Genomic DNA, 18,655 nt, shown 5'->3' on the forward strand with positions numbered 1-18,655 from the left:
GGGGCTGAGTGCTGGGCTTTGTTGCTTCCTCCGCACTCAGACCTCCCAGATCGTTAGATGTCTTCCCGGGGCTCCTTCCTGCACGGTCTGGGAAATCACTTATATTTGCTCAGGGAGTTGACTCGCCAAATCCTGCCGCTTACGTCATCCCATCGAATCTTTAACTCCTTTTTGCAGACGAGGACACAGCTCGACAGGTAAAGAATTTCTCTCTACACCACTCAGTTATTAGTGGAGGAAAAACTAAGTTGATCTTCTGGGAAAGCCTTCCTGGAGCACCTTTGTAGAAACCCCCCTTGCTCCCTTATACTTCTAAACACTTACAGTGCCACTTGACATCATATTTTCTCTCTTCTCCAATAGATGCTGTTCTTATTAGAGCTAGGAATTGTTTTGTTTTCTCTTGTATCTTCAGCATTTTAAAACAACTCCTGCCATTTGGAATGAATAAATGAAGAATGAGAAACTAGGATGAACTTTGATCAGAAATCTCGTTGCACTTAAAAAGAGAACTTTAAGATATCTATGGAAGAGAATTCTGGAAAAAGGATGCAGCAAAGGCCTGAATAAGTGTATTAGAAGTGGGCAAGGAAAGCGGGGCGCTGTGGTGCAGGCCTGTAATCCCAGTGACTCAGGAGGCTGAGACAATTGCAAATTCGAGGCTGACCTCAGCAATTTAGTGAGACCCTGCCTAAAAATAAAAAGGCTTGGGAAATGGAGCCCAGTGATATAGCTCCCTAGTACCGAAAAATAAATAAGTAGGAACAATAGGGCTCAGGGGAGACAGTAGTAAGAGATGAGGTGGGAGAGAGGAGGTAGAGTACCAAGAAACTTAGAAATCCAGGGCAGTAGTTTGGATTTTATCCTGAGAACCATGCATGGGGAGAGTTTTAAGCAAAGGAATGTTACTTCTCCTACCCTGATCCCCACCTTGTGATTGAACCCAGGGATGCTCTATCTCTGAGTTACATGCCCAGCCCTTTTTTTACTTTTGTAGTGCTGGAGAGCAAACTCAGGAGCACTTTACCACTAAACTACATCCCCAGCCCTTTTATTTTGAGATAGGATTTCACTGAATTACCCAGGTTGGCCTCTAACTTTTGATCCTCTGAACCCAGTCTCCCCAGTAGCTGGGACTAAAGACCTATGCCACCAAGCCTGGCTCATTCTTTTTCTTTCTTTCTTTTTTTCTTTTTTGTGCTGGGGATTGAACCCCAGGGCCTTGCACTTGTTAGGCAGACATCTACCATTAAGTCATGTCCCCAGCATGCCTACTTCATTCTTAAAAGATTATACAGTAAAAACTTGTGGAACAAATGAATGAAATCTCAAAGGTGAGCCCTTAAGTGATAGAAATTGACACACAGCCCTTCAGTTGAGTAACATTTATTTGGAGAAGAAAGGGGGCACTCAAGCCTGGAACTGGAGCTGGCCTGGCTCTCAGGCCTGAGACTCTGCAGCTTGCCCAGGTTGGGAGGAACACTTTCTCTTGCTTAGGTTGGTGAGGATCTGGTCCTGGTTGGGCCGGTAGAGAACCACAAAGCTCTCTGAAGAAAGGATGGGACCTCTGTTTTCTTCCACCTGGCCCATCAGCAGATAACTGAGTCCTGGAGGAGGAAGGACGGAATTGAGAACTCACATTTCTGAGACCTTGTCAAGGCATATTCTCAGATTCCATGCCTATCATTTTAATGTGGCTCAGTGCCACACACCCCCCAACCCCATTTCCCATCTCTGTTACCTTTCTTCATGAAGGGACACTGCCTGCAAGGCACATAGAACTTCAGGGGGGTGTCAGTGGGTGGAGAGGGCAGGTCTAGTCCTCCAGTTTTATAAGCACCAATGAGACTGACAGTGACAGTGAGACCCTCTCCTGGGCCCCGAACCATGGACTTCACTGTTGCAGTCACCACTGTGGGAGAAGGGGTGAGAGATGAGGAGACGGGAGGTCAGGCAGGTCTGGAACCAGAAGGGCACTATAGATAGTTAGAGGACCTGGAAGGACAGAGCAGGGAAATGGAGCTTCTTACCGAGATTACTGGCACAGAAGTTGCTCTGCAATGTGCCTGTCCTCCGGCACTGCTTTGGGCAAGGGACACTGGGTACATCTAGGAGTGAGGGATATTGTTTGTGGAAGGTGACCTACCCAGCAGGTAGGAAAGGAGCACTTTTCCCCATAACAGCACCACTGATTTGAACCACTTCAGACCTCTCTCCAGCTGTGGTTCCCAGCACCCAGTATCAGCCATTGGCAGGAAGGAGGCTACAATGAGTGTTGAATAAACGAGCCAAGGAAGAACTTGTTACTCCCCCAACCCCAAAGCTGGTAACGGGTAGTGATCCCAGGGGCACTACATCCCCAGCCCTTTTTATTTTTATTTTTTTTATTTTTTTATTTTTTATTTTTTTTTTGGCGGGGCTGGGGATCGAACCCAGGGCCTTGTGCTTACAAGGCAAGCACTCTACCAACTGAGCTATCTCCCCCAGCCCCGCCCTTTTTATTTTTGAGACAGGGTTTCACTAAATTGCAAAGGCTGGCCTGGAACTTGCAAGTCCTCCTGCCTCATCCTCCTTGGTCACTGGGATTAGCTGGGATTATAGACGTGCATTATAGGTCAGCTAAGGAAGAACTTTTTGAAACAGTTCTCTTCAGCCCACATCCTCCTCTTTGCCCTTCCTAGACTCACCAGGGCTCAATGGAGTTGCCTGGGCTTCAGGTGAGGCCTCTGGCTTCTCCCCAGGTTGGAGTTTGGGCTTGGTAGGTGGCTTGATTTTGGGCCCAGCTCCAGATTTAGGGCCAGGGCCCAGGGGTGGGGAACCTGGTTTGGTGTCCTTCCCGGGGCTTGGGACTGGCCCCTTTTCAGCAGTGCCCCGCGGCACAGTCCTGTAGGAGGCTGAGAAACCATCGGCAGTGACGCTGAGATCCGAGACGAACTGGACCAGAAGCTCATTACCTTCGGAGGAGATGGGGCTGCAGGCAGTGGGTCAATTCAGGAGGCATTAGGGTAGGCTGTGCACCCCTCTCCCTCCCAGTCTGGTGGTCTTTTGACCTCTGCTCCTCAGTTGCCTGCATTAGTTTCCTGACTTCACAGAATCCCCACTCGTCTCCTTGTCACTGGGTCTACAGACCCCAGACCAAGCTTCCTCCTTGTTCACTACTTGTTCTGCACTAGTTTGGCGCCCAGAAGCTCAGATCCCATGCCCTCAGCTGAGCCCCACCCCTCAAAGCCCTGGCCAAGCCAAGTGGACTCACCCAGAGAAGCGACTCTCACCCAGTGAAGTGAAGATGCCCTGGCCACCGCCCACCCAGGTTCCGCACCCTCACCCCGGGGATGTGTCGCCGCAGAACTTTCCCAGCCTCTTGGCATCATCGCTCACTGCTCCATTGAACACGCTGACCGAGTCATAGCGGCAGTAAGTGTCCGGCTCCAGGTCAAACTTCCCAAAGGTCAGCGAGATCACCTGGTGGAAGAGAAAACTGCACTGCAGGGCTACTGCTGGCACCTCTTGCCCCCACCAGCCTCGTCTCCCAGATGGTTGCTGCAGTCCCTTCCACTTCCTGCACCCCTCTGGCCCCTGCCTGAAGACATTCACACCACTCCTGCTTGAAAGGTCACACACTCCCATGGTACCCTGCAGGGGTCCGTCCCTGTGTGCTCACAAGGGAGACTCCCACCCACACTGCACCACACAGTTTGTTAGCACCTTGTACCTCACTCTCCTAAGACTCATCACAGTTGTAATTTTAGCTTTTGTTTGAATGCAAGCAGGATCTGGGTCTGTTTTTGGTCCCCAGCTTGGGGCTCAGGACACAGAAGATGTTAAATCTTTGCTGGATGCATCCTGGAGGATACTGCCTGGGTCCCTGTGGGCAGCCAGGACTGGGGTTAGGTACCTGGTCTGGGGGTGCGATGATGTGCCAGGAACAGCTGATGCCCGGGGGGTAATCGGACTCTGGCCAGTTGGGCGTGGTCAGGGTTCCCTGTGCCTTCTCCAGCCGCCCCCCACAAAACTGGTGCTCTGGGGAGGGGAGAGAGGGGCAGGGGTGGGGGGCAGTGGAAACCCTCAGTCAGCTCCAGGAGAGCTCTAGGCTGGGAGTCCGGTTCGGATGTCTGGGTCTCAGAATGAGTGAGGAGAAGCAGGGCAGGAGAGAGGGGGAGGTTAGCAGAGAGGGGGCCCGGAGGAGCGAGGAGCGCGACAGTATTGGGCCACAGGGCCCCGGGTGGGGAGGAGAAACTGGCTGGATGTGCTCCCTTCTTGCCCCTCCCCTACCCACTGCCACACCGCGCCTCTTCCCCTGGGAGATCCCATCTCCCCGACCCGGCAGAAGAATCCCCTCTGCAGGCTGGAGAGCCCCCACGCTGTGAGGGTGCCCTCCACTTGGCCTCTTTGGGGAGATCCCTGCTTGAAACATTTCCAGGGAGATTTCTGCTGCCAGGAGGGGGTGATGGGACCGCAATCGGGAGCCCAGGGCTGGGTGTAGGGGACTCCAGGTCAGGGGGAGCCTAGTCCCCAAGCCCTGGATGCCTCCTCGCGCCCGTCTGAAGGAACCCGATTGCGGACGGGGGCGGGCAGTTACTCACCGTCCCAGTAACCCCAGGCCGCCCATTCCACCCGCGGGTCCATGACCCATTTCCGCCTCGCGCCTGGGGGGGGGCCTGGAAGAGGGGTGGGTGGGGGCGGGAGGGGGAGAAAAGACCGGGAGGAGGGACTGAAGGGGCGGTTAGTGAGGAGAAAGGGCAAGGGAGTATTGGTAGCCCTAGGCTCAAGGCGCAGGGTTCTCTGGGGGTTGAGGTTAGGGAAGGGGCGGGACCTGCACCGGGGCGGGGCCGGGAGTGGAAGGCGGAGGTGAGGGAGGCTCACCGGTGCCAGAGGTGGCCCGCCCGCTGTACCAGAGCAGGAAGCCTCGTCCTCCTGTGCCCTCGTCGGCTGTCATCCTCAGGGTGACCTGGTTGCCGGGGGCAACAATGGGTGCCGGCCTGAAGGTCCCGCAGAAGCGTCCAAGCCGCTGGCCTGAGGTTCCAGATCCAGCAAAGACCTCCAGAGCATCATAACGGCAGGAAGGGTGCAGCTCCAAGTCGAAGACTCGGAAGGAGAGAGAGACAGTCTGGCCCTCAGGAACCTGATGATGGGGACAGGGGCAGGGGACCCAGAGTCAGACTACACACAACCCAGAGAGAGCGTCTTCCCCTTCTGTAGAAATGACCTGAGCTAGAAAGGGACCGCATTCAGGTAGAGAGCAGAGGATTTGAGCGCTGCACAGACTGTGGTCTCTGGAGATAGCAGTGAGGGCAGAAAGGAAGTGGGGAGGGAATCAGGATCCTGGTCGGATTAATAAGTGCAGGGCTGAGGCTGTAGCTTAGTGGCAGAGCGCTTGGCTAGCACGTGTAAGACTGGGTTTGATCCTTAATGCCACATTAAAAAAAAAAAAAAAAAAAGCATGCTGTCCATCTACAACTAGGGGGAAAAAAGTGCAGGGCACTTGTTATCATAAGGACTGATGCCCTCAGTGGGCAGAGAGAGCTTGCAAGGTGGTGCTTTGCAGTGGGCGCTCCTTGCCTGGGAGACTTTGATAAGGGGACAATGACCAGATGGGCTTTCTCACCGTTATTGTCCAGATGCACTCCTTATTGGGGGGGTAGAGGTTGGGGAAGCCCCTCACTTGCCACGTAACCTGACTCCCCAGTCACGTCCCCTCCACACAGGAACACAGGTCTGGAGAACAGAAGAGGTGTCAGGAGTGGGAAGTAGTTGAGAGAGGCATGGGTTAACGATGGGATGTGGGTATTGAGGGAGGCCAGAGGGACCCTGAGAAAGCCTCAACAGGCTGACTCCCAATTCCTGATTCCTGCAGATGTGAGAAAAAAGTGGGAACAGCAACTGGATCATCCCTCCAACCCCCCAGAGGCCCCACCCCCACCCCAACAGGAATTCCCGGAATCCTCAGCCTCCCTTCCTCACTACTCCCCCCTCACCCTGCCTGGCAGCCCGGGGACAGGAGCCGCCTAACTACTTCCAGATGTGGACAAGCCACGAGGCTGTAGGGGGAGGGGGCGGGGAGTTGCCGAGCGGCAGCAGCAAGGGCCTCCAGTTGGACCTGGAGACCAGGCTCCCTGCACTCCCACCTTTGCCCTGCTCCTGCTCCAGCTGACTACAAGTATCTGACACCCAGCCTCTGCTCGTTGCTCCCTTGGCCCCCCACAATCTGATTCCTTCCTGGAATCCAGATGTCAGCTACCAGGCAAGTCCATGGTCTTGGCTCTGCCTTCAAGCTTCATGGGGGGCCATGGATCTGGCTGGAGGGGAGACTTAGGAAGGTGAAGGAGTGGAAGACTGGTCCTGCAGCAGAGGGGGAGGACTTAGGTGTGGGGTGGTAGTGGTGGGAAACCTGAGGGGCTGTTAGCAGAACCCCCCGCAAGACCCACAGGCATTACCGTGCCTCCGGACCCCTAGAGGAGTCAGGGTTTTGAAGCTCAGTCAAGCCATGTGGAAGATGCAGAGACCTACCTGGTATAGTTGGGGGTCTGGCCCTGAGCAAGAGGCAAGAGGGGCAGCAGGGCCCAGGCCGTAAGGAGGGGCCCCAGAAGGGAGGCTGGGGCAGCAGACAGCATGGCAGGGGGAGTGAGCTGGGGTCCTCAGCCGGAGGCAGCAGCTGAGTTCAGCAGCAGCAGAAGCAGCAACAGCAGCAGCAGCAGCAGCAGGATAAACAGTGCCAGATGAGGCAGCGCAGGGTGTGTGGGCGTGGGGACTGGCCAGCAGGGCGGGCGGCAGGAAGGCGGGACAGGGAGACAGCTGGGACAGTGGTGAGTCCTGGGGCCTCTTAGATCTAGTACACATCATGACCTAAGGAGGAGGTGGAGCAATGAGGGGCAGAGGGAGCATCATCCAGGCATAAAGTAATGTCATCTGGAACCCCACAGTCCCATGTCCTAGCACCTTATGAGCACAGCTCTGGACCTTCCTGGGGAAACTAGCTGATCCTAGCCCACCACACACCCTGCTTCCTCAGCACCCAGAGTTCTTCCTGTGTCTTCCACCCACATCATTTCTCTAGCCTCTTGGACAGCCCCTGCCCTAGCTTGCTTTCTACCACACATTTCTTTGGCCTTCCCTCTATCCCTGGGCCAGACCAGGCCAGGGAGGAGGAATTTGCACACCCACTGTCTCTTCCAAATAACAATGTACAAGAGAGGGAGAGCATAGAGTGTCTGAAAGATCAGAAAGGCACAGAAAGGACACAGGAGACCAGGCAGGAGGAAGAGAAAAGGGGGTTGACATCCCTGGAACTAGGGCCATGGGTAGGGGGCTTTCTGGAGTCAGAAGGAAGTGGTCCCTCAGGATGGAGATAACACCTGTACACAGAGGATCCAAACCCAGGAACCAAGTAGCGTATGCTGACGGAGTTGTTCCAGAAGGCGGGCCAGGGCTTCAAAGTCAAAAAAGACCTGGTGAGGTCTTGAAAGTGGGAAGGGGAAAGTAAGCCGGAGGACTCAGGTGCCATCAGCTCTCAAGCAACAGAGCTTGAGCTGCTCCTGTTCTCCTTTGACCACTGAGTGGGCACTGTCCCCTTCCTCTGCCCAATCTCCCCAGGCTCCAGGGTTCCAAACGGGGCCTCGCTTCAGTCTTTTATTCTATTTGTCCATCAAATCTCTTGTCCATGATAGTCAGATTGGAGGCCCCTCCTGGGCAGCCCCCTGAACATTTTATAAAAGAGTTCCCTGCCCTACCCTGCCGTGTTGGGCAGTTCCCACCCCATGACCCATCCCCACATGCACACACAGTGTTCATTGCCACCACGCCATCTCTCCTTAGCCCCTGGCCCAGGCTGGACTCCCTCCAGGGGTGAGGTAAGGAGATGGGGAATCAGCTCTCAGGGGTTGATGGGCCTGGGCCAACACCGCCAGCAGCCCTCTGCAGCATGTCTAGGGCCTCCCAGAAGAAATCCTTCTGTGCGGCCATCAAGGGCATCCAGCCCACGATCTCCTTCATTTTCTCCATGCGGTCCTGTAATGTGGGGCAACTGTGGATCTGGCTGAGGTACTCCTCACAGGCCCGGGCTGCCCCCCCAGGGTCCTGGGGGGCTCCAGTCCCCAGGCTGGGTTCAGGGCTCCCCACCACCCTGCTGGCTGGCAGGTCCCGATAAGCAGGGTAGTGCTCAATGTCATGGCTAGACAGCATGTAGAGGCACTCTCTGGTGGAACAGAGGGAACAGGCACACAGAGGAACCTAGGAGGAAAGATGGGGCATGGCTTATGCTGCTGGGGCTCCCAGAAAGCTGCTGTTATATTTGCCCTCTCAGACCAGCCCTGAGCCAGCAAGTGAGCCATAGCTGGCCACCTGCCAAGGTATGCAAGGTTGGACAAGGCCAGCAGGGTCTGCTAGGGGAAAAAGCCATGTAGTGGCTGGAGAGAGAGGTGGATGGTGCTGGGGAAAGGAGACCACTGAGTCCCTGTGGGAGTCCCAGCTACAGTCCTATGGGCTACCTGGCTCTATTGCTCTTGCCCTCCCTGTTGCCCGTTGCCTCACTCTGCTCTGACCTTGACGTGGAGCTTGACGAAGGAGGCACTCCCCTTAGGCCAGCCAGGCAGGCGGCCTCCAGCCCCACAGCCACAGCCCAGAAGTTCCTTGCTGAAGTCGGAGCCCTGGCTCAGCACCAGGGAATGGTTGAGGCCGCACCACAGGGCAATGGGGCATTGCAGATAATGTACCTGAAGACACATGGCCAGGGTCCTTGACAGGGGAACATCAGGGGGCTGGGAGCCCAGATCAGAGAAGGTTAACTGGGAGGCTTAGGGTTGAATATAACTAAGGGAGGGAAGAAATGGGAGTCTGCTCTCCTCCCCCACAAGAGGTCTGCACTGCCAAATGCAGAATAGCAGTAATCTGTCCCCTCTTGTTACCCCTGCAGCCTCTAACAATCTAACCATATGGGGTGTCTGGCACTTCTGTGGGAACCTCATTTTTGTTCCCCAGAAAATAAGCTCTTGCCTGAGGCTAGTGCCTGCTATCTGCTCTAGTCCCTCATTTTCAGGGTCTAGCCTTCCAGCCTAAGGGGGGACACTAGCCTTCCAAGAGTTGAAGCCTCCTCTTCCTCCCTGTGCAATTCCATCTTAGCCCCAAGGACACATTTCTTCTACTATCCCTCCTCCCCATGATAATAATCTGTCTCATCATTATCTTCCAAAATGGCCACACTATTTTGAAAAAAGATCACCTGATTTCTGTTGCATCCTCTCTCTCTCTCTATGATGCAGAATTGGCTATATGACCAGTCTGAGGTTGACCATTCCTGTTCCTTACCACGGCTAGCCTTTCGGCTAGTCTTTCGGCTAGTCTTTCTTGAACCTCCTTTTGATCTGGCTTCTCTTCCTATGACACTACTGACATGCTCTTTCTAAAGGCACTTAGCAGGGCTGGGGAGATAGCTCAGTTGGTAGAGTGCTTGCCTCGCAAGCACAAGGCCCTGGGTTCAATCCCCAGCACCGCAAAAATAAAAATAAAAAGAAAGAAAGAAAGGCACTTAGCTTCCCAGATGCTAAATTCCTGGACTTCTATATGCTCATTCTCCTGAGACTGTTAGAAATTTAATTCCAAAGACACAAGTAAGTAATTAGGGTCACTAAAGGAAAATGACAATGTATTGGCAAGTAAGAACTTTTAAATCACTGGAAATTCCACTGCCAACTATTAGCATCTCCTGGATATTCTTCACTGTTGACTGAACAAACACATAAATGACATATTTTTGAACAAGAATAGGATTGTATATTGTATATAATCAATATCACAAAGGTTTTATTTTATATTTTTTGTGGCACTGGGATTGAACCCCAGGCCTACACATGCTAGACAAGTGCTTTACCACTGAGCTATATCCCTGGCCCTTTTTGAGACAGGGTCTCATTGAATTGCCCAGGCTATCCTTGAACTTGTTATCCTCCTGCCTCAGCTTCATGGGGATTACAGGTGTGTGTCACCATACCCAGCTATTCATACTTTTTTTTTCTACCTAAAAATATAGCATAACCATTTTTCCACGTCAGTGAATGCGTTCCTGTATTGTCACACTGTGACCATTACTACCCTCTTGCATTCTTCATTTAAAAAGAAACTTTCTGCTTCCATGGCTTTTGGGATGTGGCATTAGAGAGGCATGCCTTCTGTCCTTTTCTTCATTTCCCTACCTACGATGGTGATTACTGCCCACATTTGCTTTTCTGTCCCTGCTTTTGTCATTTCAACTTTGTTTCAATGTGGAATCTTATTGCCAACTAGACATTTCCAATTTAACGCTTTACTTTCACTGAAAAAAGGCTAAATTCACATTCTTTTTTCCTCAAAGCAGTAATGTTTCAAGGTCCTGTTCATTTTCTTCTAAAACATCTCCTATGCCCTCCCATTTCTTTCCATTCTCACTGCCACGTACCAGCCCAGGTCCTGGTCTCAAACACTGCTGTTCCTTTCCAGCCTCCTGGAAGGCTTCCTGCTCTGGATATCCTCTGCACTATGGTCAGCTGACCTGTTTGGTCACCCCTTGGTGGCCACCTTCTGTTTTAAAACCTACAAGGATTCCTCCCCACGTCTGCCAGGCTTGCAATGATACCACCTCATATCTCACTGATTTCCAGCACACCCTCCTTTAATCAGGCCAGTCTTTCAACTGTCCCAGGTATGTGTAAGCTTCATCCCTTCCCCATCCTCACAACAAAAAGTACCTTCCCCTTTGCCAACCTGAATCCTATCTAACCCACAAGAGACTTCTCCCATTTCACTTCTTCTAGTTACTCTAGCCCACCCAGGTCCCCCAGCCCACACCTTTGTTACAGTGAAAATTCTCATTACAGTGACAGTATGCACCACACAAAACGGAATTCTAGCGCCAACCCTGGTTAAGCTTATGCAACAATATCACAGGAATTACCCAGGATTGGTTTAACTTTCCTGGGGAGAAGAAAGGGAATTCTGTGGGAATTGGAAAAGTGGATAGATGCAGGGGGGTCAGGGAATTGGAGGAAGAGGGTCGGGATAAGAATTGCTGGGGAACAATCTTACCTGAGTGGGTTCCCCTCGGTCCATTTTGTCCCCTGTTCCCAATTGCCCATATCTGTTATTTCCCTGCATAAAGATTCGGCCAAATTCATCCACCAGGCCAAGGTGATTGTAGCCAAGAGCACAGAATAGGATCTAGGAGGTAAGACAGAAAGAGCAGGTGGGCTTTGGGCTCCCTCCAAAAAAACTGTGAGTTCCAACTGCTAACCTGCTATCCCCCAGCTGATGTCTTTTGGCCTTGCCCTCTATGTTACCCCACTCCCTAAGTCCCCTCTGTCCCTCTCTGATCAATCATTTCATTTTCAAGGGTCTGTTCATATTTCAGGCCCTTGGTGTCTTCCAATCCTTAAAGCCCCACCCCTCTGGTCTGTCCCAATCCTCCAGGATCCTACCTTGGCAGGCAGTGAGAGAGCGAGTGGCATCTGCTGGTCCAAGGGGTCAAAGGCTTGAAGGGTCCCAAAGAGATCACGATACACCCCTGGGGTATGCACCTCAAAATACACTCCCCCCTGGTCTGGGGGGTCGGGAGCCCTCAGCTCAGCAGCTTTGGGCACCCGTTTCCTAGGGATAAGACCCCACCTGGGATGAAAGCTGCAAGATCTGGGGAGTCTCACACCCACTAGAAACACATCAGCTCTGATGCCTGGGAACCTAGACGTATCTTTTCACTAGGATGCCCTAAGGGGTTCATGTCACAGAGCTGGCATATGGGTAAGGGGTGTCAGTATTTGGAAGGGCTATACAAGGTTGGGATCTTAGAGGAAGTGAGATGCTTCTTACCCGTGATGTAGAGGGTACTGCTCTGGTTGGAAGCCATGCAGGTCACACGCAGGTGAGGCAGGCAACGGGACACCTTCCTGAGGGCCAGCTGAACTGTGTAGGAGCGTGGCTGGTCCAGTTGGGTCTCATTCACTACCAAAGAGTAGATCTTTCCTTCCTCTGGGAAATGAGGGTAGTCATACAATTACATGGGGAAGGGACTCACCAATATCCATATTAATGCTCAACAGACACCCTAAGGGTGACACATTTACTGCCCCAGAATGGGGGTAGACAAAAAAGGATAGACACAAAATAAGGGAAGAATGACCTCAAGTCCCCCAGGTACCAAGTGCAAAAATAAATCAGGAAGTATTTCAGCAGGAGAGACGGAGAGAAAACCTAAGAGTTAGATGTGGCAGAATCTAATTTCATTCAGTGTTGGGAAGAATGAAGTCTGGGGATTTAGGGCCCTTCCTGCCATTCAGGAGTCCATGGGAGTTCAGACTTGAGGGTGTGGTCAAGCAGAAAGGACCCTGGGAAGTGAGGGACAGCTTGGGGTATAAAGTGAGGTACCTGGCATGGAGGCTGTGGAGATTAGAATTTTAAAAATCAGGCATTCACTAGAGCATTGGTTTCCAGACTTATTTTTTGGCAGCAGGGCCCTTTATTCATATAAAATAGAATGCAGAATTCTAGACTGGGAGTCAGATAAAAGCAGAGCTGTTTGGATTGAGAGCCAGAGCAGGTGGCATGTAGATCCTGTCTGAGAGGCCTCATCCCTGTTCCCTGCAGCAGGTCCTGAAGAATCTGCAGGAAACATTTACAAACCATCGCTTTAGGCCATACCTGTGAGGAGCAAAAGAGCCCGCTGGGTCTCCTGACCAACCAGCACAATCTGTTTGAAGCTCATGGAGTGGTGGAACGTCATCTTGAAGACCCGCTGCCCACTGGACTGCAGATAGACCTCCACACAGTCACAGGCCCGGCTGCTGGTTGTGCCTACCACTCCTGGCTGCTCCCGAGTGGCCAAGACGTAGAGGTATTTACGGTAAACTGTGTCACATCTTGGGTCTGAAGCAAACTGTGGAGACAGACAAGGGTGCCTGGGATCTAGGGCCTAGGAAAGGGATGAGGCTGGAGCAAGTAAATTCTGGGGTGGGAGAAGAGGTACTTGCGTTCAGGGTTGGGAAATGAAGACTTGTTTTCAGGTTCCTGGTATGAGAAATAGGTGTCCTAAGGACACCTTAGGACTGGGACCTCTGGGCCCTGGAGGAGGGCGTGGGTTCTTAGCTGCCGTGGTTCTTAGCTACTCACGTCCTTGGCTCCACGACACAACACAACATAGCGGCAGGCCCGTTTCCACTGGATCTGGCCAAGGGTGGAGGAGACCAGTGCATTTTTGAGGAAGAACAGGGTCCCCACATAGTCGAGAATGAAGACGTGGTCCTTGGTGGGCAAGAAACGACGGTAGCCATGGGCTAGAAGGGGGGCCACGCTCTTGCTGAGACATCGGCGGCGGCCACCAAATGCCTGAAAATACAGGCCCTTTGTGTCTGGAGAAGGGAAGGAGATAGAAGGTTAAAGAGTGGCACTGACACAAGGCATATGGGTCAGAACTTGGGAAAACTAGATTTCTCAGACACCTTAATATTTAGCTTTTCCTCATCCTCAGTATTGGGGAACAGATCTCCTTCTAAAGGACACCTGAAAAGCTTAGATTATATCCTCAGCCCAGGGGCAGACACATGCTTTTAAGTAAGCACCTCTTTGGTCCAACCTTGCATCAAAGTCATCAAGGGAACATAAGAACAAATCCATAGAAATGAGGCAGAAAGAGGAATGAAAAGGAATGACCGAGGGAGGCCAGTAACCTTCCCTCGCCCCCAACTGTAGATCTGCTTTCTGGATAAGTCTTCTCCCCTAATCTCCTTCTGTGTGAAAGAAGTAACTGGATAGGGGCTTCCTGGAGTTGAAGAGGTTTACAGTATGGTTCTCAAGCTGGGGGTGATTTTGTCCCTTGGAAGATACCGGTTGTTACAACTAGAGGAGGGGCAACTGGAACCTAGTGGGTGGAGGCCAGAGCTGCCACTAAACATCCCACAATGCACAGGACAGCTCCACAATGGAGAATTACTTCACCCAAAATGTCAGTGGTGACAAGGTTCAAAAACCCTGGTTTAGAAAAGGAGGGAAAACTCCAGGTTTGGGGAAAGATTTAGAAGAGCTGGTATATGGAGGAAGACTTGGCAGGGATGCTAATGGGGGCTGGGGGAGCAGGGGATGTCATCTATATGAGTGTGGCCCCAGAGCCTTGGAGGACATTTAGTGGACTATGTTTGAATCTGACAAGTTTCTTTCAGAGAAAAGGGCTGGGAGGTTGACAGGGAGTGCAGAGGTCAGCAGGTAACTTTACAGAGGAGAGGGGTTCCCATAAGAAGAAAGGACAGAAGCAAGGAGAGGGGAGGTGCTAGGGAAGGTGTACAGTTAAGAATGGCAGCTCTCTTCCAGGGCCGGACCCCAGAACCCTGCTCTCGAAGGCGTGGACTGAGTCTGCGGCAGATGCGTCTCCACACGCCCTCAGCATCGCACACTTCGTGGAAGTAGTGGCAGGTCTGACCTAGGGCGATGACATCTCTTACTGGGAGGAATGAGATGATATGCTCCACCTGGAGGCAGAAGCGGGGAAGTGGAGGTCATTGGGAGCCAGCCCCTCAGTGGTCTGGCCCCCAGTCCTGCATTCTCAGTCCTTCAACTCCAAAGACTCACCAGCTCTGGGGGAAACAATTGAACAGAAATAGGGTTTCCTCTTCCCTTCTTCTCTTGGCCCCCAGGCTCTGGGCCACAGGAAGGACAGCTCCGCTTCACCTGCAGAGTGAAAGGGGGAGTGTGGGGGTCCTGTGAGAGTCCCACCTCTTTTGCTCACTGCTCTTGACCTGTCTTGCTCTGTACTGTCAAATCCTCCCGTCTCTCTCCAGGTCCATGGGCCAACCCTCCCTGTCTGCCTTGCTCCTCAACATAACCCATCCCCAGATCTCTTGCTGCCATCATCTCCCTGCCCTTCCCTTGCTTTGCCACCCCCCTCACCCTGAGCCCCTCCTCCCGTCCGCACAGCCCGGTCCATTTTTGCAGCTTTTGTCTCCGGCTTCTCCTCACCATCCTGCCTGTCCCCTCCCTGCTCCTGCCCTCATCTCTCCGGGCCCCTTGGCCCCCCGTACTCAGCTCCCTGGCCCCTGTCCTGGCTGTCTTTCCCACACCATGTCCCCTGCCTGGGCTTGGGGGACCTCTGGGGCCCCTCTACCTCCTAGGCCCCTCCCCCATGGAGTCTAGGACAAACAAACCTCTCTGTGACCTCACTGTCCAGCCACTGTGACCTATTCTCCTAAATCTGGTTGGAGACCTGGCTCCTGGGTTCCAGCTCAGCTCTAGCTACTGAACTGCTCATGGGAGATGCATTTTACTAGAGAAATAAAGTGTGAACTACTGGTAGATGAGGCCTTGACTTTCAGGGAATAGTAGGAGATTTTCCCACTTGACACCCTTTCAGCACTATCTCTGTAGAGAAACACTGGTGAATCCTTCACATCTCAGCAGGCTGGGGCCTCCAGGGACTGTAGTTTAAGAGTATAAACTCAGAAAAGGAAAAAAAAAGAAAAGAGTATAAACTCAGTTTTATAGATGTGGAGGAAAGGGGACCCTGCTCTGACTACTTTGCTCACAAGGCACGTACCAGATGAATGTGGGAACAATTAGGCACAAACTCTACAATCACAAGAAAACACATTCAAAAGCAGATTGCTTTCTTGAGGACAAGTAACATCACTGCATGTACAAAGGGACAGGCTATTAACATGGGAAATACAGATGGATTTGCTCTTAAAGCTTAGAACATCTTCCAGAGACTAGGCTCTTAGCTTCTTCTGTGGGGGAAGACATTTAGGAGAAATAGCAGGAGCTGAGGTTGTATCTGACCAGGTAGGGGCAGGTCTAAACTGTAAATCCAAAGAGTAGCTGGCTCTTCCAGGGACTCAGTCCTGTTAGACAACCAGTCTGCACCACACAGGATTATAGATCCAATCGTTGACTAGCTAACCAACAGACTGTTCACCACCCACTCCAACTTCCTTATTTATGGTAACTAGCAAGCCGCTCCTTTGGGACACCCAAGAAGGAATCTTAACCATTTAACAAATGTTTAGGCATATCAACATCTGAGATGAAACTTAGGAGAAAGCAACTTCAGCTAATGGTGGTCGGGCAACCAGCAGCATATGAAGGGAACTCTATTAGGGTCTTAAGTGGCTGCAAAGGATGTTATGATTTTTCAAGGGGACAGCAGAAGCACTTTCTGCTGCCTTTGGCATTTGGCTCCCTTTCTCCACTTCATTTCACTCCAAGAGGTAAACAAGAGATTTCGAATAGACAATGTCCACTCTAGAAGCAGAGGAAGTGAGGAAGGGCCCCACGTAGAGGACTGAGACCTGGCTTTGGTGCCAGCAGTCAGGGTCCTGCTGTTTGCTCTTGCTAACTCATCAGCTTCTCTCTGCTTCGGTTTCCTCATCAGTAAAACGAAGGTCTTGTTCTACACCATGAGGTCACTTCTAGCCTCTAAAATCCTCAGGTCGGGTAGTCACCATTCCTGCCCAGGGGAGCTCCTCTAGTGAAGAGGGCAGGTCAGGCCATTCCCTCTCCATGAACTGGGCGTCTAAGAGGCTCGGGGAAGCCGCCGCCCTCTGCCCGGGGATCCAGGGGGAGTCCTCAGACACCGCAGCCGGAAATGGCCCTGCAGCCTCTACAGCTGCGACCAACCCCTGCGCGCCGGCCTCAGGCTCCAGTCGGCCTCTCTCACGCCCTCGACGCCGGCTAGCTTCCTAACACGTCCAGCTTGCTTGCATACGCTATCCTGCCCCTGCACTGCGCTCCCATCCGGCCCAGCGCGCGGCGCTCACTTTCTTTACCTCAGTCTCAAAGTTCTAGCTCACCCGCCTCCTCCTTAGCGTAGGGACCGCCTTCTCGCCCATGCTATTGGTAGGTAGAGCCGTCCCTCAGAGAAGAGGCCGGGCCAGGTTCCCTCCGGAGGCACTAATTGGCCTTCTTGACAGTCACTCGTCTGTATCTGCTTGCGATTGGTCTTCGGTAGAAGAGGACCAAGCGTCTCCGGCTTGCGGTCTCTCAGTCTCTATCCCTTCTAGTTGAGCACCGGTGTCCCCGCCTCCTGGTAGGACCTGATTGGCTCCATCTCCAACTCTGAGCATTGTGATTGGATGCGGCTGCGCGGCGTGGGCCGGCCCGGAGCGTCGGCCGTTGGCGAGAGCTCCATTCTCACCCCCTCCCTCCTCTCGCCTGGCTCCTGCGCCGGAGGCTCCACCCCCCGGGCGGGTTCTGATTAGCCGCCTCCGATGCTTCTCCGGATCACGATTGGTCCGCGGAGTCCCTGACCCCTTTTCCTCCCCCTTGAGGCGACTACGGCGGCTCCAAGGAGGGGGAGGGGGAAGGAGGGACGGCCGGTCCCGTCAGTCAGGCAGCCGGAGCCGCCGGGAGCGGATGGCGGCAGCGGTAGCGGCCCCTCTCGCCGCCGGGGGTGAGGAGTCGGCGGCCACAATCTCCGTGCCAGGGTCTCCGGGTCTGCCCGGGAGCCGCAGCGCAGAGCGGGCCCTAGAGGAGGCCGTGGCCACCGGGACCCTTAACTTGTCTAACCGGCGCTTGAAGCACTTCCCCCGGGGCGCGGCCCGCAGCTACGACCTGTCAGACATCACCCAGGCTGGTGAGTGCGCCCGGCCCAGGGTCCAACTGCGACCCTCATTTGCATAGCCCCGCCCCCTCTTGTTCCCCCTCCCTGCCTGCGAGTTTGACCCGCCCCTTCACCTGGCGGTGGGGGTGCACGCCCCTCCTGATTGGCATAAAACTGCGACTACCCCCTCCCCGCTGTAAGAACCACCGGACAATGAGCGCACTTCTAGTTTGCACAGAACACTCAGTCTCTAGTCGAGCATTGTGAGACACTTCCCCTCTTATTTGCATATTGCGCACCTGTAGAGTGATCCCGCCCCTCACCTGGTTGGATCATTTGCATGACTTCTTCCACCTTAGTTCTGATCGTTCCATAAGCAGCCCCCACGGACTTTTCTAACTACACTTTTCTCTCCCTTCTCGTTGTCTCCAACTCCTTCCCCCGTTCCACCGAGATCCGAACAGCCCCAGGCACCCCCTTCCCAATGATCGCTTCTAACAACGGGAAATTTTTGCTTGCTTTGCCGTAGTCCCGCCCCCTAACGTCCCCGGCCCTCTCCACTGTTCACTCAGCCAGCCTATGGGAAAGAAGCAAATCTACCTCCCCTAACTCTTCTCCCTGTTTTTCAGCTCATTATCCCTGACCCCCTTGTTTGAGACTCTCTCCTTCCTGTGTCTGTGAAGTCACTTTGGAGCCTGTGACCTCATAGGGATCCTAGAATTCCCTTTTCAATTTCTGCTTTCTCTGGGGGAGGGACATGCTGAAAGGAAATACATCTCCTAGCTGAGAGTACTGGCCCCTGGAGACTCTTCTTTCACTCCCCGTCCTCAGAATCCCTCTAATCACGCTTTCTGCATCCTAGTGTCTATTGATGGTAGCTGGTGGGGGACTCTACTTTGACAGGTGAGTCAGGCCTCAGCTGCTCAGGAGGCAACCTATGACCTTGTGCTGGCAGCTGGGGGTGGGGATCAGAAGAGGGGAGGATTGCATTCCCCAGCTCCACCCCAGTCTAGGCTGGGGTGTGAAGAGCCTCCTCCACTTCTTATCTTCAAGGCCGGGGCCCTGGGACTGGATGAAAGAGTGCATTTTTCTTCAAACAGGTGACTGACCACCTGT

General features: G+C 53.2%; 3 protein-coding genes, 1 long non-coding RNA gene and 1 other non-coding gene across 9 annotated transcripts in view; 2 read left to right on the plus strand and 3 right to left on the minus strand.

The window, feature by feature from the left end:
- Window positions 1-15,357, plus strand: LOC124970790 (uncharacterized). Its single transcript, XR_007106191.1, has 3 exons — window positions 1-197; window positions 12,604-12,850; window positions 14,320-15,357. It is a non-coding gene; the product is annotated as an uncharacterized LOC124970790 (long non-coding RNA).
- Window positions 1,357-7,058, minus strand: Pcolce (procollagen C-endopeptidase enhancer). Its single transcript, XM_047534378.1, is given in 10 exon segments — window positions 1,357-1,607; window positions 1,742-1,912; window positions 2,031-2,108; window positions 2,688-2,971; window positions 3,326-3,462; window positions 3,896-4,020; window positions 4,864-5,122; window positions 5,606-5,656; window positions 5,658-5,715; window positions 6,508-7,058. Coding segments are annotated over 10 exon segments (1,434 nt in total). The 5' UTR covers window positions 6,612-7,058; the 3' UTR covers window positions 1,357-1,440.
- Window positions 2,412-2,494, minus strand: Trnat-ugu (transfer RNA threonine (anticodon UGU)). The gene has a single exon. It is a non-coding gene; the product is annotated as a tRNA-Thr (tRNA).
- On the minus strand, window positions 5,097-18,040 carry Fbxo24 (F-box protein 24). 3 transcript variants are annotated; one of them, XM_047534374.1, is made up of 13 exons: window positions 17,863-18,040; window positions 16,791-17,078; window positions 14,578-14,676; window positions 14,294-14,477; window positions 13,126-13,364; window positions 12,658-12,892; window positions 11,830-11,988; window positions 11,442-11,563; window positions 11,053-11,184; window positions 8,538-8,708; window positions 7,353-8,226; window positions 5,606-5,715; window positions 5,097-5,122 (listed from the first exon to the last, which is right to left on the minus strand). In XM_047534374.1, exons 2-11 carry the CDS (start codon window positions 16,827-16,829, stop codon window positions 7,864-7,866), a joined length of 1,743 nt encoding a protein of 580 aa, XP_047390330.1. In that variant the 5' UTR covers window positions 16,830-17,078; window positions 17,863-18,040; the 3' UTR covers window positions 5,097-5,122; window positions 5,606-5,715; window positions 7,353-7,863. The 3 variants fall into 3 exon arrangements, with proteins under 3 accessions (XP_047390330.1, XP_047390329.1, XP_047390331.1); XM_047534373.1 differs by lacking the exon at window positions 17,863-18,040 and having other exon boundaries at window positions 16,791-17,598; XM_047534375.1 differs by lacking the exons at window positions 5,097-5,122; window positions 5,606-5,715; window positions 17,863-18,040 and adding an exon at window positions 5,939-6,339 and having other exon boundaries at window positions 16,791-17,598.
- The window catches only part of Lrch4 (leucine rich repeats and calponin homology domain containing 4), a 12,099-nt gene continuing 10,733 nt past the window's right edge, over window positions 17,290-18,655 (plus strand). For 2 of the 3 annotated variants that reach the window (XM_047534372.1, XM_047534371.1), the window contains exon 1: window positions 17,290-17,572. In XM_047534372.1, the coding sequence (XP_047390328.1) occupies window positions 17,353-17,572 (220 nt within the window). In that variant the 5' untranslated portion in view covers window positions 17,290-17,352. The remainder of the gene's footprint in view (window positions 17,573-18,655) is intronic. The other variant, XM_047534370.1, reaches the window with a different exon arrangement.

The sequence above is a fragment of the Sciurus carolinensis genome, chromosome 18, assembly GCF_902686445.1.
Source record: "Sciurus carolinensis chromosome 18, mSciCar1.2, whole genome shotgun sequence".
In the NCBI taxonomy this organism is placed as follows: Eukaryota; Metazoa; Chordata; class Mammalia; order Rodentia; family Sciuridae; genus Sciurus; species Sciurus carolinensis.